We start from the raw sequence: 25,772 nt of genomic DNA on the forward strand, positions 1-25,772 counted from the left end.
TTAACTGTATGTCAAAGGCCTGCCCTAAGTTCTGTTTTTTTTACATTTGTATTAGTTTTTAACCTTAAGAGTTACTCATGTTAGAAAACCAAAGAAATTTTATTTAATTCGTAAGAACTTGGTGGTAAATAAATAAATGCCATTCAGATATCTCCTGGGATCTAACTTCAAAGGTAAAATTTTGTTCTGCTGTTATGCTAATCCAGACAAATCGAAATAAAATTTCTGGGGGATGGTGCTGTGGCATATCAGGTAAAGCTGCCACCTATAGTGCTGGCATCCCATATGGGCGCTGGTTTGAGTCCCAGCTATTCCAGTTCTGATCCAGCTCTCTGCTAATGTGCCTGGAAAAGCCTCGGAAGATGGCCCTGCCCCCACGTGGGAGATCCAGAAGCTCCTGGCTTTGGATCAGCCCAGCTCCAGCCATTCAGCCATTGTGGCCCTTTGGGGAGTGACCTAGCTGATATTAGACCTCTCTCTCTGCTTCTGCCTCTCTGTAACTCTGCCTTTCTGCCTTTTTAATTTTTTTTGTTTTGTTTTTTTTGACAGGCAGAGTTAGACAGTGAGAGAGAGAGAGGGAGAGAAAGGTCTTCCTTTTTGCCGTTGGTTCACCCTCCAAATGGCCGCCACGGCTGGTGCGCTGCGCTGATCCGAAGCCAGGAGCCAGGTGCTTCTCCTGGTCTCCCATGCGGGTACAGGGCCCAAGGTCCTGGGCCATCCTCCACTGCACTCCCGGGTCACAGCAGAGAGCTGGACTGGAAGAGGAGCAACCGGGACAGAACCGGCGCCCCAACCGGGACTAGAACCCGGGGTGCTGGCGTCACAGGCGGAGGATTAGCCTAGTGAGCCACGGCGTTGGCCAAAACCTTTTTTAAAAAATAAAATTTCTGAGGAAGCTTTACATAAAACACCAGTCCAGGGGCAGGTGTCTGGCTCAACTGTTCAGTCATCGTTCAGAACACCTGCATCCCATGTTGAAGTGTCTGGTTCAAGTCCTGTCTACTCTGCTTTCCAATCCATTGCCTGCTGTAACGGCTAAAGCAGCAGAAGACAGCTCAAGTGCCATTCAAGAGGGAGATCTGGGCTCTTGGCTTTGGCCTGGCCCAGCCTTAGCTGCTGCAGGCATTTCATGAAAGACCTTTGTCTCTCTCTCTCTCTCTGCCATTCAAATACAATGAAAATTAAAATTTTAAAACACCAAGTCCATTAAATAAAACCAAACACAAAATTTCTTTGAAATCTTGCTGATCAATCATGTCCCTCAGCAGGTAATTAAATTAGTTGATTGTCCCTATCTATGGTATATCCTCTGACAGATGGTTCTTATTGTACTAAATTACAACCCATGGAAACATTTTGAAGTTATCACAAAAGCTGTAATGAGGGGCGCTGTGGTGCAGCAGGTTAAGCCACTGTTTGCAGCACCAACATCCCAAATGGCCATCAGATCGAGTCCTGGCTGCTCCACTTCCGACTCAACTCTGCTAAAGCGCCTGGAAAAGCAACAGAAAATGGCCCAAGTACTTGAGTCCCTGCATCCCTGGGGAAGACCCACATGTGGCTCCTGGCTTCTGATCAGCTCAGCTCCAGCCACTGTGGCTGTTTGGGGAGTGAATCAGCGGATGGAAGATCTCTAACTCTGCCTTTCAAATAAATTTTTTTTTTAATTGCAATGAAATGTAACCATTTGTACTACAAAAGAATTTGGTGTACTCATTTAATAGAAAAAGTAATATGTATGTAAAGATATTTGAAAATTATTCCATCACTGTCCTTTCCACTTGAACAATCTGCTACTATAAAGTTTTAGACGACTGGGAATTAATGTTACGACTGAAAATCCAAATTTGGCCTAAAACTCACTTAAAAAAAAAAGATTTATTTATTTGAAAGGCAGAGTTACAGAGAGGCAGAGGGAGAGAGAGACAGAGAGAGAGGTCTTCCATCCAATGGTTCACTCCCCAGATGGCCACAACAGCTGGAGCTGAGCTGATTCAAAGCCAGGAGCCAGGAGCATCCTCTGGGTCTCCCACGTGGGTGCAGAGGCCCAAGGACTTGGGCCATCCTCTACTGCCTTCTCAGGCCATAGCAGAGCTGGATTGGAAGTGGAGCAGCTGGGACTCAAACCAGCACCCATATGAGATGCTGGTACTGCAGGCGGTGGCTTTACCTGCTACGCCACAGCCCCAGCCCCATAAAACTCAGTCTTAGCATATAAAATAGTTATTTGTCCTTAGAAATATTTTTAAAAAAAATTTTTTTTGAGAGACAAGCAAGTGAGAGAGCTCCCATCTGCTAGGAGTGCCCCCAGATGCCTCATCAGCCACTAGGAGCCAGAAACTCAATCCAGATCTCCCACCTGAGGGGCAGAAACCCAGCCACGTGAGCCACCACTGCTGCCTCCCAGGGTTCACATCACCAGAGAGCTGGCATTCGGAGCCGGAGCTGGGCGCAAACCCAGGCACTGTGATGCGGGATGCAGGCGTCCTGGCCAGCAGCTTAGCCACCAGGCTAAGTGCCATCCCTGGAACGTTAAACAGTTCATACATAAAGCGCTGATTAGCAGCTGAGTTCAGAGGGTAACTTTACTCAAAGCCTAACGAGATGATTTTTCGGTTTAAACAGCCCTGGTTTGAGAGCGTACACTTAACTGACATGTAGAGTGCCAAAAGGAAATCTGGAGTGAGTACCCTTTCAGGGTCCATGAATAAAACCTAACTACTTCAGACACCAAAATGAAGGTGCGAACAAACTAAAATCCCAAAATAAGAGTTCCTGAATTAAAAACTCTATCATATACCACCCATACCCATAGCCTGTGGCTACCATACAAAGGACTAATATTTCTCTGTTACTTCAAAGCCAATTTACTGATGCCCCCAAAACCACAGCAATCCTTCTGATCTCCTAATTCCTACTTCACAAAAAGAAAAAAGAGAACGTATTGGATTCCAAGGAAAAGAGGTTCCACTAACATAGGCTTCAGGGCTAATCAAATCAAAGCCCAAGAGGTGCGGCTGGTTAGGCTGTGGCTCGGAACACCCACATGTCTGGGACTAAGTCCCACCTAGCTCCCGGCTTCTGCGCCTGGAAGGCACCTGAGTCCATGCACCCACGCAGGAGACCAGCACGCAGTTCCTGACTCGGCTTCAGCCTGGTCCAGCCCCAGCTCTCACAGGCATGAGTGAACTGGGGGATGGAAATCCCTGTCTCCATCTCTCCCTCTGTCATTGTGCCTTTCAAATAACACAGATCGAACACCCATACTGAAGGGACTATCCTCAGACTTTCCATAGGTAGCTAGAAAGAATCAGAATAAGACAGAAGGTGATGACTTAAAATTAGTTTATTTTTTTAAAAAAAGGTGGGTTTTAAAAATTATTTTTTCAATGCCACGGTTATAGGAGTGATTTAAGAGGTAACACATCTCCTTTTCTTTAACCATGCTTTTTTTTTTTTTACCTTCTGCACAAAGGTAAGATTTTGTTACTCTCATAGTTAATGATATAAAACAGAAGTCAACAAACTTTTTCTCTAAAGGGCCAGACGGTAAACAGTTTAGATCTTATGGGCCACATATGGTCTGTCATGCATTCTTTCTTCTGAAACCCTTTAAAAATGTAAACTCCATTTTTTAGTTTAAACCATACAAAATCTGACTGAGCCAAATTGAGCCTGTGGGTGGCAGTGTGCTGAGCCCGGTATAAAATGTCTACTTTGTCTCACGGAGAAGTCGTGGTCTCCAGGCTTCTCCGCAGTCTGCTCGCTGAAAGCCGAGCTGAGCAGGGTGCGTGTGGGGTTCAGGCCGATCGTGGAAGCGGGGGTTCCTGCTCCTGCTGCCTCCCAGCCTCTCTCACTCACTCAGCAAGCGTCATGAGCACCTGCTGTGTCCACTCGTAACATCCTTGTGCTAACAGACATTTCCAGTGTTTTTTCCTTAAAAGGGCAATTCCCCCAGCTTCTCTACACCAGGAATTACTGGATCTGAAATTCTCTACCCAGCACTCGAGGGCATTCATGATTAGAACAAAATGAATCTGGTAGCAATGATATCCGTGCACCCAGTACTGACACATCCTTGTAGAACAAAGTCACAGCCTAGTGAGGAAAAATATGCAGCTGTCTCGTAGGAAAAAGTTTTCTTCCATAGGCTGAAACCAGTTTGTTTTTTTTTTTAATTCTCCAAGTAATTTCCATTTTCCTAGTTTCCTGCCATGTATCCTAACGCCTGGATCCAGGTGGGGCTCTCCGTTCGCTGTTTCATGTTTAGGGGTGTAGGCTGCCTGCGCTCACTCCCACCTTTCATCCAGGGAAGGAGCGCCCATGAGCCTGCTCCTTCAGGATGCAAACCGCAACCCTGAGCTTCCCGGAACCTCCTGCCATTTATCCAAGGTGAAGGAAGACTTTAAAGTGGCCCAAAGGAGCACAGGATTTCAGGATTAAAATAGAAAAGCTGTCTCTACTCCAGATCTTTGGTACAGACATCAACTGTGATAACGCGACTGCCCACACCACCGAAACATGGCACGTGTTGCAATGAGAGGTGACCGCGATTTGCCTCGTGCCCACGTGAACAGAGGGAGAAAAGCCTTGGGAAACCACTGGGCAACGAACTCGCGTCTCTGGAATCCGCGCGCGCAGCCGCTCTCCCTCTGCGCAGTGCACGGGGAAGAGTGCCGGCCGAGGCTATCGCTTCCGCTCTCCTCTCTGTGTCCGCTTCTTCTCTTTCTCCTTGCGCTCCTGCTTGGCCAGTTTGTCCCTCTCCCTCTGCAGCCTGTCCTGTTCCTTCTTCCTCTGGGACTCATCCCGCAGCGAGTCTCGCTCCAGGCGGCGGGCGTTGAGGACGTCTTCCACATTGGTGTTGCGGAACAGGGCTACAGGTGAGTTAAGGGATCAGCGCCCGGCGACTCGGCTCATCCTGGCTGCCCTCTCACCGCCCAGTCCCAAGGGCCCTCTCTGCCTGGTCTTCAAAAGAAGAAATCCTTATGATATTTATTTTTGACCTACTGGGAAACCTTAAAGCTGCCATTAGAGACATCCTCAAAGGTCCCTCCAAATAAAAATCCGTCAGACTTAACTAACCCTGAATTTTAAAATATTTTATCAAAATGAAATCTCGTTCTAGAGTAAGCATGCTGTCACTCAACAGCAACACACTGCTGAGGCATCTGGGCTGGCTACAGGGAACGGAGCGCCGCAACCGGCAAAACGCTCACGCACCTGGCACCTGAGCTGGCTACAGGGAACGGAGCCCGCAACCGGCAAAACGCTCACGCACCTGGCACCTGGGCTGGCTACAGGGAACGGAGCCCGCAACCGGCAAAACGCTCACGCACCTGGCACCTGTACACCGTTTGAACCTTACTAAACCATCAAGGTGCTTCTACGCTGAAGCCTACATGAAATCACGTTCTAACAGCCAGAACGCTGCATTTCTGAGATATGAGCTAAGTTTAACAACAGCTAGAAAACTCCGGAGCCCTCATTTCTGGAAACTTCAACACCACAACTCGTTCGTGTCCGAGGGGCTCCTCTCTGCTCCTGAAGCACGACTTCGTCCCTCCGTTGCCTTACACCGAGCGCGTCTCCCACCAAGCCGCCTCCTCTCCGAGAACCCCCCGGACTCCCCCCCCTGCAACGGCTGTGACCTGCAGCCCTCCGAGGGAGCCCCTCCCCATGAGGCGTCGCCCTGAGGGCCCTTCCTCAGCACGGTAGGTTTCGGAGAACAAAGACAACACGTCAACAGTACTTAGCAGCACAGTGCTGTCAGCTCCCAGCTGCATACAGGGAGCTGGGAGCCTTGCTTCCCTCCAAGTCCTTCTCCACGCTAATCCCTTCCCGGGGCCTCGTAGGCTGTTTCTTTGAGAAAGCTCTTGCTAGACTGACTACGCAGTGTCCTAGGCACGGGGCTCCCAGTGCCGGCAGGACCCGAGTTTCTGGAAGTAAGGGCCGCCCTCAGCGACGAGAGCAAGAGAAAACGCGCTCCTCTGGGGCTCCGTGGGGGACACGCGGGGAGGGACACGGAGGAGGATACATCTGTCAGAACCGATGTTCACCGAGGCAGCGCCGGAGTCATCCTTCCCATCGCTTTCGGTGAGTGAGGTTAAGGCCAAGTGGAAAATGGAGGCGGCAAGCCCAACCCAGCTCCAGGAGACCCCGGCACACCAGTGCAGGAAGCGCACTGCCAGGGCGTGCGGCACACCAGGAGGGTCCGCTGGGGAAACCCAACTCAGGGGAGCTCAGAGCTTCTGTAAGGTCACTGCTGGCGCGGGTAGATTCCCACATTACCCGAAAGACTAGGGATGGCGAGAGGACAAAGTGTGGCTCCCAGAACCCCCTGGGAACCACGGCTCTGTCAACCCCAACAAGAAAAGCCAGGAGGAAAAAACTAAGAGAAACTCGCCGCAAAGAGCCCAAGAATCTTTTCTAAGGGAGTATGAAACAGCGGACGTTTCTGGGATGACAGCCATTGCATAACATGCCACATACTCCACTCAAGTACAATCAGTAAACTTACTATTTCCTAAATAATCATTTCAAATCCATGGGGAACTAAAGCCACCTGTACTAGTCACGCTGTCTTTATGCATAGTTCCCACTCAGATTCCAGATTTATTACAGTGTTGCCTAGGGGGTTCAGCCTTCCTTTTTTGGTTTGTTTTTAAAGATTTTATTTATTTATTTGAGAGGCAGAGTTACAGACAGTGAAAGAGAGAGACAGAGAGAAAGGTCTTCCATCTGCTGGTTCACTCCCCAGATAGTCACAATGGCCGGAGCTGAGCCAATCCAAAGCCAGGAGCCAGGTGCTTCTTCTGGGTCTTCCACGTGGGTGCAGGGGCCCAAGGACTTGGGCCATCTTCCACTGCTTTCCCAACTACAGCAGAGAGCTGGATCGGAAGAGGAGCAGCCAGGACTAGAACGGGCACCCATATGGGATGCCAGCGCTGCAGGTGGAGGATTAACTTACTGCACCACAGTGCTGGCCCCAGCCTTCGTTTTAACTACGTAGTCACATTAAAAAAAAAATTAAATGTAATTGCTCCAAATTTAGGGAATGCCTCACCCAAAAATATCCAGGTTCTAGTCCTAGTTTTGCCACTAATTCTCTGAATGTCTCTGATCACTTACTCATTTCTTGGTGCCTTCAGTTTCCTTTTTATCCAGGAAAGAATATAAAAATGGACTATATATGTGATAGCACACAGTATAGAAAAGTGTCGGGGCGTCGCTGTGGCTCAGAAGGTGAAGCATCCGCCTGCCGTGCCAGCACCCCATACAGGCACCAGTTCAACTCCTGGCTACTCCACTTCCAATCCAGCTCCCTGCTGTGGGCCTGGAAAAGCAGAGCAGGATGGCCTAGGTACTTGGGTCCCTGCACCTACATGGGAGACCCAGATGAAGTTCCTGGCCGTCACGGCCATTTGGGGAATGAACCAGCAGATGGAAGATCTTTCTCTCCCTCTCTCCCTCTCTGTATTTCGGACTTTCAAATAAATAAATAAAATCTTTAAAAGAATTTTTAAAAAAAGCAAAAGAAAAAGCAGAGTGTGATACAAGCACAAGGAATCACAGCGCTATCTCATCGCTGGCTTTACCCTGAAGTTTTCAGGGATATATTGATCATGCATCAGAAACAGCCTAAGTCCCCTATCGATATTCCAACGGCATTTCTCATTCTCACACAGGGACACAGACCCCTGCCATGGCAGAGGGCGCAGGCAGCTCCCCAGAGGTCACCACTGCACATGTTTCTGGGCCGCACTGCGGGGACCGGGGCGGAGACCCAGGAAGGATATTCCTCCTCGTCGGTCACGTCGGCGTACTGCGCCAGGAGGGCGGCTTTCCTCTGCTTGGCCTCTTCCGACACCATCCTGGGTTTCACCACGATCTGCGCCTGCTTCTCAATTAGGGTGGCAATGGCCTGGACCTCATCTGGGAGGTGGTGCGAGAGACAGACCACAGCTGTGTTAGAGACAACAAGCTCACCACACCGTCTCCAGACAGCACGTGGACTAGACACCAGCACCTGCTGACTCAGAGCCCTGGGGTGCACAGGACACAGCTCTCAGGTCTTGCGTCCACTTCAGTCCCAGCAGCCCTGAGTTTAACTCTCCTGTACACGGCAGTTCCACTATATCGCAATCACAACACCTTAAGCCTCCAGACTTGCAACTTTCTCCCCTCTAATCCCAGAAACCGAAAAAAGAGATCTAGAATGTTAAATTGTGCCAAGTGAGATCCCTAGATTAAGAATATTTCGGGGCCAGCGCTGCGGCTCACTGGGCTAATCCTCCGCCTGTGGCGCCGGCACACCAGGTTCTAGTCCCAGTTGCTCCTCTTCCAGGCCAGCTCTCTGCTGTGGCCCGGGAAGGCAGTGGAGGATGGCCCAGGTGCTTGGGCCCTGCACCCGCATGGGAGACCGGGAGAAGCACCTGGCTCCTGGCTTCAGATCAGCGCGGTGCGCCGGCCACAGTGGCATTAGGGGGTGAACCAACCGAAAAGGAAGACCTTTCTCTCTCTCTCTCTCTCTCTCTCTCACTGTCCACTCTGCCTGTCAAAAAAAAAAAAAAAAAAAAAAAAGCCGGCGCCGTGGCTCAACAGGCTAATCCTCCACCTAGTGGCGCTGGCACACCGGGTTCTAGTCCCGGTTGCCCCTCTTTCAGGCCAGCTCTCTGCTATGGCTCGGGAGTGCAGAGGAGGATGGCCCAAGTCCTTGGGCCTGCACCCGCATGGGAGACCAGGATAAGCACCTGGCTCCTGCCTTCGGATCAGCGTGTGCGCTGACTGCAGCACAGCGGCCATTGGAGGGTGAACCAACGGCAGAGGAAGACCTTTCTCTCTGTCTCTCTCTCACTGTCCACTCTGCCTGTCAAAAATAAAAAAATAAAAAATAAATAAAAAAAAGAATATTTTGGGGGCCGGAGCTGTGGCGTAGTAGGCTAAGCCTCCACCTGCAGTGTTGATATACCACCCAGCTCCGGCCATTGCAGCCATGTGGGGAGTGACCCAGTGGGTAGGAGACCTCTCTCTCTTTCTCTCTCTCTCTGCCTCTGTAACTCTGTAACACTTTCAAATAAATAAATAATTTTTTTAAATAGATGCCACTTGGGACACCCACATCCAAAATCAGAGCGCCGTGGCTGGAGTCCCAGCTCTGCCCCAATTCCAGCCACCATGGGAGGAAGCAGGTGATGGCTCAAGTACTTGGGTTCTTACCACCAACCATGTGGGAGACTTGGAATAAGTCACGGGCTCCCAGCTTTGGCCTGGTCCAGTCCTGGCTGTTGCAGGCATTTGGGAATTGAATCAGAGGATAGATTGATTGATATATCTCTCTCCCTGTCTTCCAAATAAAATAAAAATAGAATTTTAAATACCAGTGCCTGGGCCCTAACCCAAGCATGTCAAGTGATTCTACTGTCCAGACACAGCTGAGAACCAACAGTGCAGAGTGTTGACCAGATTCTTTGCGAACTTGGCTTTTATTATCTGAGTTTTCTGCTTTGATTTACCACCCTAACAGTGAGTACATTATTCTATTTCCCTTCTCCTTTATTTTTTAATTAAAAAAAAAAATCCCTTGTTACTTATTTGGGACAGAGAGAGAGTATAAAGTCCCATCTGCTGGTTCACTTCCCAAAAGCCTGCAATAGCCAGGAGCCAGGACACAATCCAGGTCTCCCCTGGGGCTGGCAGAAACCCAGTTACTTGAGCCAGCGTCCCTGCCTCTCAAGGTCTGCATGGTAGAAGCTGGAGTTAGGAGCCAGAGCTGGAATCGAACCCAGACACTCTCGTGTGGGACATGGGGGTCTTAACCGCTGGCTGAACACCCGCTACTCTCAAAATCTCAATTATAATTTGTGCTATGAAATGAGAACATGAAGGGCCAGCATTGTGGCATAGTGGGTAAAGCTGCTACCTTCAGTGCTGGTATTCCATATGGGTGCTGGTTCAAGTCCCGGCTGTTCCACTTCCAATCCAGCTCTCTGCTATGGCCTGGGAAAGCAGATGGCCCAAGTCCTTGGGCCCCTGAACCCACATGAGAGACCCAAAAGATGCTCCTGGCTCCTGGCTTTGGATCAGCGCAGCTCCAGCCATTGTGGCCATTTGGGGAGTGAACCAGCAGATGGAAGATCTCTCTTTCTCTAACTCTACCTTTCAAATAAATAAATAAACCTTAAAAAAAATAAAAAGAATAAAAAAGAAATGAGAACATGAAAAAGGTGGGAGAGGATCTCTCCAAGATACCCTCCTCTTTATGCTTTCCTTATTTGTCTTATTTTTAATGCATTTTAAAAAGTATTTCCTTTAGGCCGGCGCCACGGCTCACTTGGCTAATCCTCCGCCTGCGGCGCCAGCACACCAGGTTCTAGTCCCAGTCAGAGCGCCGGATTCTGTCCCAGTTGCTCCTCTTCCAGTCCAGCTCTCTGCTGTGGCCCGGGAAGGCAGTGGAGGAAGGCCCAAGTGCTTGGGCCCTGCACCAGCATGGGAGACCAGGAGAGGCACCTGGCTCCTGGCTTCAGATTGGCGCAGTGCGCCAGCCGTAGCAGCCATTTGGGGGGTGAACCAATGGAAGGAAGACCTTTCTCTGTCTTTCTCTCACTAACTCTGCCTGTCAAAAAAAAAATTATTCCTCTTTTTTTTTTTTTTTTTTTGACAGGCAGAGTGGACAGTGAGAGAGAGAGACATAGCCCGCGCTGATCCGAAGCCAGGAGCCAGGTGCTTATCCTGGTCTCCCATGCAGGTACAGGGCCCAAGGACTTGGGCCATCCTCCACTGCACTCCTGCACCACAGCAGAGCTGGCCTGGAAGAGGGGCAACCGGGACAGAATCTGGCGCCCCAACCAGGACTAGAACCTGGTGTGCCAGCGCCGCAGGCGGAGGATTAGCCTATTGAGCTGCGGCGCCGGCCTATTTCCTTTAACTTCTTCTATAATCCTAGTAATATTCAAGATGTTTTATCTTAGTAACCACAGATTTTTTTTAACTAAAAACATTTTTTTAAGTTTTTTTTTTTTTTATTTGAAAGGCACAGTTACAGAGAGACAGAGAGGATGAGAGAGTGGTCTTCCATCTACTGGTTCACTCCCCAAATGGCCACAGCAGCTAGCGCTGGGCCAGACTGAAGCCAGAAGCCAGGAGCTTCTTCTGGGTCTCCCACATGAGTGCAGGGGCCCAAGTACTTGGGTCATCTTCTACTGCTTTCCCAGCAGATTAGCAGGGAGCTGGATAGGAAGTGGAGCAGCTGGGACCCACATGGGATGCCAACACTGCAGGTGGAAACTTTACCTGCCATGCTACAACACTGGCCCCTAGCTATTTTAACAGATACAAAAAAACCTGTACATATTTTAGGGGATACCATATGTTTTTATATTGTATAATCTCCATCAGGGTTAACATATCTCAAGCATTCAACATTTCTTTTTGATGAAAACATTACAAAATCACAGCTTTTGAAAAATAAGTATCATTTATAATGTATGCTTAGTCAACAAAAATCTGTGGAATATCAAAATAAAAGAAAGGTGGGGGAGAATAGTTGGCCTCCTACTCACAGCTACAGAGCAAATTCACTGGTGGCACAGCCAAGAGGATGACGAGGAAAAGGATGAACCACAAGGTTACTGTGGTTACTGAAAAGGACATCAATGTCCACACAGAGCTGGAGCCCACTTGCAGGCCTGGGCCACTGCACACTCCATCGGGAGGGGCATTTGGAGTGATAGTGAAGGTATACTTGGGACACCCGCACCCCACACTGGAGTGTCTGGGTTCAAGTCCCGGCTTCAGAACTGATTCTGGTTTTCTGCTGAGGTACACCCTGGGCGTCAGCAGGTGATGGCTCAAGTCCTGAGGCCCCTGCTGCCCACCTGGGAGTTCCAGGCTCCCGGCTTCAAGCAGACCCAGCCCAGCTGCTGCGGGCATTTGGGGAGTGAACGAGCACGTGGAAGATCTGTCTGTCTCACTCCGCTTTCCAAATTAAGAAAAAGAAATATCACTTTAAAAATTAGATCAAGGAAAATGAGGATCCAAGAAAGGAAATGAAAAACTGTCTCCCTAGCAGCATACTGATGAGGCTTTTGGAAAAGGCCCTGGAGGCTACGCGGGGAAGTGCCAACCCTACCTTCTTTTTTCACTTTGGTGACGACACTTTGAGATTCCGACCACCGTTCCACAATTTCCTTGCAGACATCAAGAAGCGAATCTTCTTCCTAGTTGGAAAAGTAGGCCAATTAATTTCCTGAAAGAACTTTCAAAAACAGGAGCAACATGGGGCCACCACTGTGGCGCAATGGGTTAAGCTGCTGCATGGGACACTGGGATGCCATACCTGAGCAATGGGTCAAATCCCAGCTGCTCCACTTCTGACCCAGCTCCCACTAACGCTCCTGGGAGGGCAGTGGAGGATGGCCCCAGTGCTGGGGCCCTGTCACCCATATGAGAAACGAGGGTAGGAGCTCCCGGCTCCTGGCTTCACCTGGCCCAGCCCTGGCTGTTGTGACCATTGGAAAGTAAACCCTTGGATGGGAAATTCACATCTCTCTCTCTCTCCCTCTCCCCTTCTCTCTCTCTGCCTCTTCCCCCTCTCTCTGTTGCTCTTTCAAATAAGCACATAAATCTTTACCAAAAAAAAAAAAAAAAAAAAAGGCAACCGAACAAAAGTCCATGAGACGGGCACAGCTGTCCTGAAGATGAGAAGAAACCAGCAAAGGCCTGGAAGCCGCGGCATGGAGACGGTGCCTCTTCTGGGTACAGAAACAACCCCAGCCTCAGACCCACCACCTCCTGCCCAGCTCCAGGGGCGCAGAGTCCCACCTGCTCTGGGGAATCCCACTGAAGGTCAATTCAAGATCTACGAGCAACTCAACTTTCTGAGCTTCATAACGTCCCAGGATTTAGTGAGGATACATGAAAACATATATAAAGTGTCTACCCTTCCTGACAAAGAAAAGGCATCAAAGTACGGGCCTGTGTTGTGCTGCAGTAGGTAAAGTCTGTGACACCAGTATCCCATATAGGAGCCATATAGGAGCCGTATAGGAGCCGTATAGGAGCCATATAGGAGCCGGCTCGTGTCGGCCTGAGCCAGACCCAGCAGACGCGGCTGTCTAGGAAGCAAACCAGCAGACGAAGAACTCTGTCTCTCCCGCTCCTTACTCTGACTTTCAGGCAAATAAATGATCTTTTTTATTTTTAATGGGTATTTTCCTTCCATCTTTGTTAAGCTGTCTTGACCCCCTTCACATTCTGCCCCTCAGGACAGGCTATCAGGTTCACATCTGGGGCCAGTGCCGAAGGGTAGTGAGTTAAACCACCACTTGTAACATGGGCATCCCATCTGGGAGCACTGGTTCGAGTTCCAGCTGCTCTGCTTCCAACCCAGTTCCAGCCCCAGCCATTGCGGCCATCTGGGGAATGAACTAGTGGATGGAAGATCTCTTCCTCTACCTCTCCTTCTTCTCTGTCACCTGGCCTTTCAAATATATACATATATAAGAATTCACATTAAGCACATACCACGCACCAGGCACTGTTGTAAAAACTTTATATGTGTGCTCTTAATTCTTAAAGCAACCCCATGAAGTACCATGTTACTACTCTAGTCAACAGTGAGGAAACCAAAGCACACAGGCTAAGTGACTTGCCCAGGTCACACAATGAGGATGGTCTAAACAGGCAGCCGGGCCCCAAGCCCGTGTTCTTAGCCGTCGCACCAGCTCCTGAAGAAAAGGGGCGAGTCAGAGCACGGACTCAGGGTAGCTGCCATCATTCCGCACTCACCACGGGACTCCTTCCTCCACCGTGCGCAGCTTTAGCCTATGTGCTGACACACAGAACTTCTCTGGTCCAGAAAACCAACAATTCACGGCCACCACCCTGTCCCTCCCCACAGCAAGAAAAGCAAAAGAAGAAGAAAAAAGGACTAGGGGCTGGCACTGTGGCGCAGAGTGCTAAGCTTCCACCTGTAGTGTCGGCAACCCATATGGGCACCAGTTCAAGTCCCAGCTGCTCCTCTTCTGATCCAGCTCTCTGCTATGGCCTGGGAGAGCAGTAGAAGATGGCCTAAGTGATTGGGCCCCTGTACCCAAGTGGGAGACCCGGAAGAAGCTCTAGGCTCTTGGCTTCAGATCAGCACAGCTCTGGCTGTTGTGGCCAATTTGGGAGTGAACTAGCAGATGGAAGACCTCTCTCTCTCCCTCTCTTTGCCTCTCCTTCTCTCGCTGTGTAACACTTTCAAATAAATAAATAAATCTTTTTTTTAAAGCAGCTCTTTGAGTTATGTCCAATGTATACCACACCCACTGGCCCTTTTTGTTCGGGAAAGATGCTGCCCAGCGGTTTTCAAGGACAGGACCTGTGCCTCACCATTTAATTCCTGGCCAATTTTTCCCAGAGTCCATTTGTAACTAGAAGGGGTTGGGGAAACCATTAGAAAATTAAACACAGCATGCAAATAGGATGGGGGGAGGGATTCATCGTTTAAAATGACATCATCTCGGGGCTGGCGCTGTGGCAGAGTGGGTTAAGGCCCTAGCCTGCAGCACCAGCATCCCATATGAATGCCAGTTCTAGTCCTGGCTGCTTCTCTTCTGATCCAGCTCTCTGCTGTGGCCTGGGAAAGCAGTAGAAGATGGCCCAAGTCCTTGGGCCCCTGCACCTGCGTGGGAGACCAGGAAGAAGCTCCTGACTCCTGGCTACAGGTCAGCGCAGCTCTGGCCGTTGCGGCCATCTAGGGAGTGAACCAGCAGATGGAAGACCTCTCTCTCTGTCTCTACCTCTCTCTGTAACTCTGCCTTTCAAATAAATAAAGTAAATCTTAAAAATAAATAAACAAATTACTGCCTCTTCCACCATGAAAGTAGCAAGACTCAAGGCAAACTCGTGTGTCTCTTTAACAGATACACAGCTAAAGGAATGACACTATGAACAGCACCGGTCACGGAGCTGGTACCAAGGGAGCACTGAAGCTATTTTGTTTTATTTATTTAAAGATTCATTTATTTATCTGAAAGGCAGAGCTACAGAGAGGCAGAGGCAGAGAGAGAGAGAGGTCTTCCATCCACTGGTTCACTCCCCAGATGGCCACAGCAGCTGGAGCTGTGCTGATCCAAAGCCAGGATCCAGGAGCTTCTTCCAGGTCTCCCATGCAGGTGCAGGGGCCCAAGCACTTAGGCCATCTTCTACTGCTTTCCCAGGCCATAGCAGAGAGCTGGATCGGAAGAGGAGCAGCTGGGACTAGAACAGGCACCCATATGGGATGCCGGCACTGCAGGCGGTGGCTTTACCCGCTATACCACAGTGCCAGCCCCTGGAGCTATTTTAACAACTCCTTCATGGAGTCTTGAGAAACTTCCCAGCTGGAAATAAAAGTACCTTAAGTAGGTTGGTTCTGACTTTTTCTCCTTGTCATTTGAAATGTCAGTGTCCAAGGAAAGAATTTACTCCAGTGTGCCTTCCACGCTGCCTCACAAGGCTCATTGAAACTGTCCCACCTACAGGCGAGAGCAGGCTCTGGGACGCTCCGAGGGTGCTCGCCAGACAGATCTGGGACAGCTGCACCGGTGTCGTGTTTCAGCCATGTGCCCAACCCATGAACCGTGCTTCCACCAAGGGTAAGTGACACGGTCCTAGCACATGCCCCCTCCCTCCGCAAAATACACTGGGATTTGAGAAGATTTTTCCTGGGGCTGGGCATGTGCCCTAGTGGCTAAGACGTCCCCAACTCACATGGACCTGGGATCAACACCCACCTGGCTCCTCACTCCAGCTTCCTGCTGGTGCACAGCAGGTGATGGCTCTACGTGGGAGACGCAGATGGAGCGCCTGGCTTCGGCCTGGCCCAGCTGCAGCCACTGCAGCCATTTGGGGAGTAAACCAGCAGATGGAAGCCATCTCCCTCCCTCCCTGCCTCTCTTTCTGTGTGTCACTCTCTCCGCTTCAAATAAATAATAAACCTTTAAAAAACAAAAACCTAGTTTTGAGGACTACCAAAGAGGACCCAAAAGTACTTTGAATATATAGGGATATATATCTTGTAGGGAAAAGTGTATGGCAGAAAACATTTTAAAAAATTGTTTTTTTAAATGTGTCGGTGTTACGGGCCCAAGCACCTGGGCCATCTTCCGTTGCTTTCCCAGGTGCATTAGCAGGGAGTAGGATCTGAAGTGCAAAAGCCAGGACTCGAACCCGCACTCACATGAGATGCCAGTGTCCCAGGCAGCAACTTAGCTTGCTGGGCCACAATGCCAGCTTGAAAACAGGTTCTGAGGATAACCAATGAGCCCATTCTCCAGCCTGTCACTTCCTGCATGAGAGAGGATAAAACCTTTGACAGGCAGGCGGCTCTCACAGTAGCAGTCTGGTTTCCAGGAGCTTCTATAAACCACCAGGGGAGAAGCAGCTCTGGCTGCTCCAGTTATTTCGTGATGACCTAAGCAAATTTAATTTTGGAGCTTGTCATTACAAGGAAACAATGCGCTGGGCAGCTACAGGCGGTACTTGTAACCAGTCTAATCCGGAATAACCAATCTAAAATGTGCGTGTGTGTTGGGGGGTGGGAGACCGGGTGATGAAGACAGCAAAGATCAGGCTGGAAAAGTCACACTTCGGTGACTTACTGCACAAAGCAAGCTTAAAAGTACACACTCGGAACTCTCGAGTCCGCTTCGAAGAGGCCAAGAACCCAGTTTATCTTTTTTAAAGCTCTGATCTCTCTTCTTCTTTCCCCTAACAATCCCCTCCCCAGCGTTGTTTCTGCATTTGCTAAATACAGTAAAAGATCGAGAACATTTGCTTCAGTTCGGCTTGGGCATGAAAAACCTCGGCCATCAACCTATCTTTTTTGGACCCTGGCTCCGAAATAGACCCGAGAGGGTATTGCTACAGGCTTTTGGCACGGGAGCACAGACATCCCAGGAGCGTTTTATTCCCCACACTGCACACTAAGCGGACAGAAATGGAAGCGGTCGGGAGACGTCTGTGGATAAACTCCCATTTAGGTATTTCAACGCCTTCAGAACAGCTTACCCGCAGGCATCCGGGAGGACCCTATCAACATTAAGGCAGACCCACTCCTCTCTATGCACCTGCAACCCCTCTCCCTTGGGGCCCAGAACTCAAGAGAAGGAGTACACCTGGTCCAGGTGCGACCACGAAGCTTCTGGGACCCCCGGCAGGGGAAGGGGGATGCACAGCACAAACAGCGCTCTTGAGATGCAAGGCCCGAGGCTAAAGGAACGTGCCCGGGCTACCCACCAGGAAAGCCGACAGGATCCCCTGCAGAGCGTCAAGCTTCTCCTCCTCCTCCTCCTCCTGCAAGACACCAAGGATGTAGGCGCCATACACGGCCTGGTCCACTCCCAGCGCCTCCAACCGTCCGTCTAGCCACGATCCAAAGCCGCCGCCCCCGCCTCCGCCATCGTCTTTGCTGGTGGCTGCCGCGCCGACTCCGCTGGGCGCCGCCATCTTGGGGTCAGGGTCCTGCCAGCCCCCGGGACGTCTACCGCAGTGCCTGACGGGCCGCGCCGCGGGCGCACTGCGCATGCCCGTGGAGGGAGCGGCTGCTCCGGCGCGCCGGGCGGGAGCCGCTGCGGCCCGAGGTGGCGCGGGAGGGTGGGCTGCGTCGCAGTCATGTGACCTCGCCCGGCGCCCTGGCAAGGTGAGCGTTCCTAACAGACCCTGTTCACGGTTGGGGACGTTCAGAGGGGCTGCGGCCCTGGAACGCCGAGTCCGCCGCCTCGCCCTTCTCTCGGCGCTGCCCGCCCGCGGGCGCCCGCGCGGGTCTTAGCCGGGGACCGCCGGCTTCTGCTTGCGGGAGCCGCCGTCCCTAAAATCGCCAGCTCCAGAGACGCTTCCCGGCGGCCGGCGAGCCGCGGACGCTGGTCTGCACTGCCGCCGTGCCCTGGCAGGACCCGACGTCGCAGGCGCTCGGGACATGGCTCGCTGTAGTCAACGCCTGCCCGGGGGCGCCTGCTCTACGCTGTGCGGGGCGCCGTGCCGAGAGCCTGCCGTGCAGCGAGTGGCGTAGTCCTCCCCACAGCCGCGGGTGGAGACGCTTCCACGGGCCGCCTTTTTCAAACGAGAGGACTGGGACGCAGAGGTAGACAGCCAGGGCCCGAGCCGGGCGGACGGGGCCTCGGCCGCCCTAGCCGGAGCGGAGGCCGGCGGGGCCCTGGCCTGCCTCCTTCCTTCACCAAATGTGTATTGAGCTCCCACAGCGAGGGGTTCAGACAAATGGTGACAGCGTGGCGAGGTCGGGATGCACAAATGTGGAAAGACAAGGACGGTGTGGCCGCCGTGTGCCCCGAGTTAGCCTGTGCCACCAGTCCAGAGGCCCCAGGAGTCGCCGCTGTTTCTCCGTGGCCGCCACGGCTGTCTTGCCGCCCTCACGGCTCGGGGTCGTGGTTGGGGGTCAGCAGAGGCCACAAACCTGGAAAGTGTCACATTTTGCCCCCGCCTTTTTAAAGAAATACAGACTCACAGGAAGTTTCAAAAATAGTCCAGAGGCCTGTGCACCTGCTTCCCCCGTAGTGACGTCTTACACAGCTGCAGTGTGATGTCAAGGTCCATGCAGCACCCAGAGGTGGCTCGGGCCTCATCAGGCTTCTCCCAAAAGTGAGCCCAGGCTCTCCAGACCAAGAGTGCCTTCATTGGCTGTTTTATTAGCAAACTAACAGTTGCTCAAGGTTTAAAAAAAAATTCATACGAATGGACAAATGACAAACCTTACAGGAAAAAATCACAATGGTTTTTTATACTATGGAACGTTGCTCAGTCACATGAATCGTTTTTAAGATACAGAAGTTAAAAGTGCGATGAAATGCCGCGTTTTCTTCTCAGATCAGGAAGGCTGATAGTGTGCTGTGTCGGCCTGTTGGTAAGGAAAGTTAGGATCTTTTGGAGGATTATGTGAGAAAGACCCCGCGTTGGGGCCAGCACTGAGGCATAGCGGGTAGAGCCACCGCCTGCACTGCAGGCATCCCATGTGGGCGCCGGTTTGGGTGCCAGCTGCTCCATTTCCCATCCAGCTCTCTGCTGTGGCCTGGGAAAGCAGCGGAGGATAGCCCAAGTCCTTGGGCCCCTGTACCCACATGGGAGACCTGGAGGAAGCTCCTGGCTTCGGATGAGATCGGTGCAGCTCCAGCTGTTGTGGCCACCTGGGGAGTGAACCAGCAGATGGAAGACCTCTCTCTTTCTACCTCTCCTTCTCTCCCTGTAACTCTGACTTTCAAGTAAATAAATAGATCTTCTTAAAAAGACGCAGCGTTTCTCCTGGATCTATCATAAGCCATGCATGGGCGCAAAATGACATATTTAGAGGATGCTCATTGCTGTAATGCTTTTTGTAGTAAAAGGACAGAAACCGGCTGCATTCTGTATGTAGGAGACTGGTTCCGAAGGCCTACTGTGACCATACAAAGAAATACTGTGTAGCTTTAAAAATGAATGAGGAGGCTCTTTATGTCTTGACATGTAACAAAATGCAAGATATATTGTTAACAAAAGAAAGTGAATCTTAGGGCAGTGTAGTGTTTGCTACCTTTGGTTTGAAAAGAAGGTGGAGTGGGGGCCAGCAGAGTGGGTTAGCAGTGTGGGTGCTGATTCCAGTCCTGGCTATTCCACTTCCAGTCTAGCTCCCTGAACCTGGGAGAAGCAGTGGAAGATGATCCAAGTACTTGGGCCCCTGCACCCATGTGGGAGACCCGGATGAAACTCCTGAACTCCTGGCTCTGTCACGGCACAGTCCTGGCCATTGCAGCCATTTGGGGAGTGAACCAGTGGATGGAAGAGCTCTCTGTCTTGCCCTCTCTCTAACTCTGCCTTTCAAATAAATAAATAAATCTTAAAAAAAAAAAAAAAAAAAAGTGGGCTAAGGGGACACGGACTTGCAGGAGCATAGACTGTGTCAGGGAGGTGGGAGGGTTGACACTGAGGATGCTCAGGCCAGTGTTGAGATGTTTGTTGAATGTATTTTACCTTGCGTCTTTTTTTTTTTTTTTTTTTTTTTTTTTTAGTAAAACCATATTTTCTTCCTTCCCCAGGAGTAGCCACTATGTCTGAGTGTGATGCTGATCTTTCTTTCTCTTTTTTTTTTTTTTTTTTTTTTGACAGGCAGAGTGGACAGTGAGAGAGAGACAGAGAGAAAGGTCTTCCTTTGCCGTTGGTTCACCCTCCAATGGCCGCCGCGGTTGGCGCGCTGCGGTCGGCGCACCGCGCTGATCTGATGGCAGGAGCCAGGTGCTTCTCCTGGTCTCCCATAGGGTGCAGGACCCAAGTACTTGGGCCGTCCTCCACTGCACTCCCTGGCCACAGCAGAGAGCTGGCCTGGAAGAGGGGCATCCGGGACAGGACCGGTGCCCCGACCGGGACTAGAACCCGGTGTGCCGGCGCCGCAAGGCGGAGGATTAGCCTAGTGAGCCGCGGCGCCGGCCAGATCTTTCTTTCTCTTGAGTATGTGTAAAGATGGTGCAGGTGACCTCATGTGTAGGACTTCCTGCACTGAGTGGATACATCCCTGCACAGTGTATTACATTGTTTGACATGTGCCTGCCATTCTGCAGGGTGCTTTCTTCACTGGAGACTGTTTCCAGTATTCACTCTTATTTCTTCCCTTGAACCACTGGGCACCACTCCCTTGCTTCCCTAGATAACAGCTTGTCTGTTTCTTTTGCTATTTCTCAATTTTCCATTCTGTGCTTCAATATCTCTTTGCCCACCTGTGGGAAGGTTTCTCTGTACCAGTGAAGAGCAAGCATACTTCTGCCACATAGGCTTAGCAGTAAGAGTGTTTCCAAAGGGAGAGTGTTTGGCTCAAGGGTTAAGACACTACTTGGAAAACAGGTGCGTGCCACACAGAGGGCCCGAGTTCATGTGCTGGCTCTGCTTCGGATTTCAGCTTCCTGCTGATGCACACCTTGGAGGCAGTAAGTGGTAGCGCAGGTAGGTAGGTCCCTGCCACCAGTATGGTTCCTGGCTCCCAGCTTCAGCCTGGCCTGGACTCAACCTGGGTGGCAGGAGACCCATCACTGCTGTCTTCCAGGGCGCCCATTAACAGGAAGCTGGATCAGAAACTGAGGGAGGACTTAAGCCAGGGCATGCTCCTGGCTCCTGACCGGCCATTCGAGGAGTGAACCAGCAGGTGGACTATCTCATGCTGTCTCTCTGTAAACTCTGTCTTTCAAATAAAAATAAGTATTGTTTAAAATAAAATAATTCATAATCCTACACCCAGGAATAAACACTAATTTTTTAAAAAAATATTTATGAAAGGTAGAGTTAAAGGAAAGGAAAGGCAGAAAGATCTTCCACTGGTGGTTTGCACCTCAAATGGCTGCAATGGGCAGGGCTGAGCCAGCTGAGGCCAGGAGCCTGGGACTCCATCCAGGTCTCCCACATGGGTGTTGGAAGTTCAAGCACATGCGCCATCTGCTGCTACTTTTTTTTTTTAGTGGCAGTCATTTGAGTGTCACTCTTTTTTTTTTTTTTTTTTTAAGTATTATTTATTTATTTGAAAGGCAGAGTTACAGAGAGGCAGAGGCAGGCAGAGAGAGGTCTTCCATCTGCTGGTTCACTCCCCAGTTGGCCTCAACGGCCAGACCTGTGCTGATCTAAAGCCAGGAGCAAGGAATTTCTTCCGTGTCTCCTGCACGGGTGCAGGGGCCCAAGGACTTGGGCCATCTTCTACTGCTCTCCCAGGCCATAGCAGAGAGCTGGATGGTAAGTGGAGCAGCTGGAACTTGAGCCAGCACCCATATGGGATGCCAGCACTGCAGGTGATGGCTTTACCCGCCACGTCATAGCACTGGCCCCATGTTACTCTATTTTTAAAATCTACAGATTATACATGATGAAACTAGATAGTTGCTTTTCAATCCTGTGTACCAAAATTTTATTGAAATTGGGCCAGTAAATTTCTATTTCTCCTGATGTTTATTGGTTATTCTTGCAAACTAATCAGAAGTTACTGCATTTGTATTTTTCACAAAAGGATATGAAACCATGTTTGGAAGATTTTTTTTAATTTAGAAAAATTCTGTTTCTTACATTTGTAAATGTTTTGTTTTTGAAAATGGCACCATACCATTATTAGCAACAAAGTCACTTAAAGGTCAAAATATTTCCAAACATCTGTCTTCAAAATGCGCTCCCTCCTGGCAGTAGTTTCTCTTTAAAAGTGGTGATTTTCTTCACCCCTGGCCAGCTGTCTCTCAGCGCTGATTGGACTTTTCCTGAACTTGAGCATTTGTACCTGGAACGTTCAGTTGTATGTGAATCACTAGAAATATTTGTGATTGGGGCTGGCATTCTGGCATAACGGGTTAAGCTGCCACCTGCAAGCTGGCTTTCCATATAGGTGCCAATTCATGTCCTGGTTGCTCCACTTCAATCCAGCTCCCTGCTAATGTGACTGGGAAAGCAGTGGAGGATGACCCAACTACTTGGGCCTCTGTTACCCACCTGAGAGACCCAGATGAAGCTTCTGGTTCTTGGCTTCAGCCTGGCCCAACCCTGGCCATTGGAGTCTTTTGGGGAGTGTGAACCAGTAGATGGAAGATCAGTCAATCTCTCCCTCTCTCTCTCTCTAACTCTGCCTTTCAAATAAATAAACTTTTTTTTTTTTTTGGAAAAGAAATACTGTGATTTGTAAAATAAATAAATAAATAAATATGAAAGATTATTTGAGAGGCAGTTAAAATATTTGTGATTGTAATCTCACTTCTTCCTGGGAATCTTGTTAAATCATTTATCCAGGGGACATAACCTGTAAATCTATTTATCTACCCGAGTAAACCACTGGACCACTAAAGTAAACACCTACAACCTCTTCTGATGCAAAGCTCCCCACCCCTCCCCCACACACCTCAGCCACCTCACAAAACCCAGGATAGTGACAGAGGGCACTGGTGTCAGCTGGCTTATGACATAGGAGCTAACCTCGCTTTTTCTTCCTTTAGGTAAAAGTTAAATTCTGTTTTCTTTCAGCAGCTCTGTGATCATCTGAGACACACCTTTTTGTGGAGACCACTGGTCCAGATTATACGTAGAAATGAAATTAATTGTTGGGTTGAATTCCAACCCTTTTCTTCACATCTTTACTAAACTCACTGTTTTTCTAAAAATTTTATTTGTGAGGCAGAAAGACAGCACCCCTGTGCTGTTTTACTCCCCAGATGCCCACAATGGCCCAGGTGGGACTGGAGCCAGGACTCAGGAACTCAGTCAAGGTCTCCTGTATGGGTAGCAGGAACCTAAATCCTTGAGCCATCACCTGCTGCCTCCCAGGGGGTGCAATAACAGGAAGCTGGTTTGGAAACAGAGCCGGAATTCAAATCCAGGCCCTCTGGTATGGTATGGTATGCAGGCATCCTCAGTGTGGCCTAATTATTGTGCCAAACACAAGCCCCATAGTCAGGTTTTTGTATCACTGTATCGATTTTCTTTCTTTCTTTTTTAAGATTTATTTATTTATTTGAAAGGCAGAATTACAAAGAGAGGGGGAGACAAAGAGAAAGAGATCTTCCATCCGCTGGTTTACTTCCCAAATGGCTACAATGGTCAGGACTGACCCAATCCAAAGCCAGGAGCCAGGAGCTTCCTCTGGGCCTCCCATGTGGGTGGCAGAGGCCCAAGTACTTGGCTCATCTTCCATTGCTTTCCCAGGCGCATTAGCAGGGAGCCTGATTGGAAGTGGAGCAGCCGGGACTGGGACCGGTGCCCATGTGAAATGCCAGTGCTGTGGGCGGCGTTTAACCTGCTTAGCCACAACAGCAGCCCCAACTATGTTGGTGTTCTTTCTCCATTTTGCCAGTTAAGTGAAGAGGCAGTAAGAGGAGAGCTTGGGGTCTGATGTCAGGTTTCCTGAATTAAAATCCCAGCTCTGACATTTTCTAGCTATAAGCCTCAGAAAAGTTCCAGCCTCGGCTTTCTCATTTATAAGCTGAGGATAGGGATGTGAGTTGTGGTGCAGCAGGTTAAGCTGTCACCTGGGCTCCTGCATCCTATAACACAGAATCTGGCTTGGGTCCTGGCTGCTGATGCTTCCTATCTGATTTCCAGGTAATGTGCCTGGGAGGCAGCAGGTGATGGCCCCAGTATTTGGATTCCTGCCACCTACAAAGGAGACCTGGATTGAGTTCTAGGCTTCTGGCTTCAGCCTGACCCATCCAGCTGTTGTGGACATTTGGAGAGTGAACCAGTGGATGGAAGATACATACCTCTGTCTCTGTCACTCTGCCTTTCAAATAAATAACTCTTTTTAAAAAAAATTATAATATTTGTGGCCGGCGCTGTAGCATAGTGGGTTAATTCTCCACCTGCAGTGCTGGCATTCTATGCATATGGGCACCCGTTCTAGTCCTGGCTGCTCCATTTCCAATCCAGTTCTCTGCTATGGCCTGGGAAAGCAGTGGAAGATAGCCCAAGTGCTTGGGCGCCTGCATCCATGTGAGAGACCCAGAAGAAGCTCCTGGCTTTGGATCGGTGCAGCTCCAGCTGTTGCGGCCATTTGGGGAATGAACCAGCGTATGGAAGCCCCACATACACACACCTCTCCTTCTCTCTGTGTAACTCTGAGTCTCAAATAAGTAAATCTTTTAAAAAATGATAATAGTTAATATCTACTTTATAAGGTTGTTGTGAAAGTTAAAATAGTTTAAAGCAATTTGAACATCATAAGCACTTCATATGTATTTGTAAAATATGATTATTTATAAATAAATAATTTGCATTCCTTTCCTACCCAGTTTTCCATGTCATTATTTCATTGTATTACTCTCATAAGAGAACACCATATATCTAGACTTCTTTTTATTCAATTTGAGAATCTCCCATTATTTTCCAAAGATTCATTTTTATTTATTTGAAAGGCAGAATTACAGAGAAACAAAGAGGGGTCTTCTCTGCTGGTTTACTCCCCAAATGGCCACAACAGCCAGGGCTGGGCCAGGCTGAAGCCAGAGCCAGGAGCTTCTTCCTGGTCTCCCATGTGGGTGCAGGGGCCCACTGCATTCCCAGGCACATTAGCAGGGAATGGATGGGAAGGAGAGAGACCTGAACCAGCTCCCAAATGGGATGCCAGCACTGCAGACAGTGGCTTAGCTTGCTACACCACATTGCCAGCCCCAAGAATCTCCACCTTTTAACGTGGAAGTTCAATTCATTTATATTATAAAGTATTTTAATTAAGATTTATTTACTTGAAAGGCAGAGCAACAGAGACAGAGACAGAGACAGATCTTCCATCCACTGATTCACTCCCCACATTGCCACAGGCTGATGCTACGAAACAGGATGTCTGTCCAGGTCTCCCACATTGGTGGCTGGGACCCAAGTACTTGGGTTAATGGTGCCTTCTCAGACACATTAGCAGAGAACTGGACTGGGGGCAGAGCACCCAGGACCGAAACCAGCACTCCATTATGGGATGGCAGCATCGCAAGTACCAGGTAAGCCCATTGTGCCTTGTCAGCCCCCAGATTTCCACTTTTACAGCTGTCATATGACTGTACCATAATGTATTTAAACTGCTGCCTGGCATTCCCATTTCACTTGCTTACAGTTTTTTGCTATTGCAAATAGTGCTGTAAAAGATACCTTTATTACATAAGTTCTGTCGTGTGTATGAGTTTATCTGTAGACGTGGGATTGCTGGGTAGAATATGTACATTCGTAATTTTGCTAGCTGATGCCAAATTGCTTTGCCTAGGAATCTGGTACACCCCTGTGTGACGCAGCTTGGCACTATCTAGCAAAATTGCTCTTTGTCAGTC

General features: G+C 49.8%; 1 protein-coding gene across 1 annotated transcript; it reads right to left on the bottom strand.

Annotated features, from left to right (window-relative positions):
- Nucleotides 1-3,331: 3,331 nt before the first annotated feature.
- Nucleotides 3,332-17,507, bottom strand: CCDC43 (coiled-coil domain containing 43). The gene is made up of 5 exons (XM_062216390.1): nucleotides 17,260-17,507; nucleotides 12,128-12,215; nucleotides 7,797-7,932; nucleotides 6,035-6,093; nucleotides 3,332-4,874 (listed from the first exon to the last, which is right to left on the bottom strand). The coding sequence occupies exons 1-5, from the start codon at nucleotides 17,467-17,469 to the stop codon at nucleotides 4,687-4,689; spliced, it is 681 nt and encodes a 226-aa protein (XP_062072374.1). The 5' UTR covers nucleotides 17,470-17,507; the 3' UTR covers nucleotides 3,332-4,686.
- Between the last annotated feature and the right edge of the window lie 8,265 nt (nucleotides 17,508-25,772).

This window comes from Lepus europaeus, chromosome 18, assembly GCF_033115175.1.
Source record: "Lepus europaeus isolate LE1 chromosome 18, mLepTim1.pri, whole genome shotgun sequence".
NCBI classification, from domain to species: Eukaryota; Metazoa; Chordata; class Mammalia; order Lagomorpha; family Leporidae; genus Lepus; species Lepus europaeus.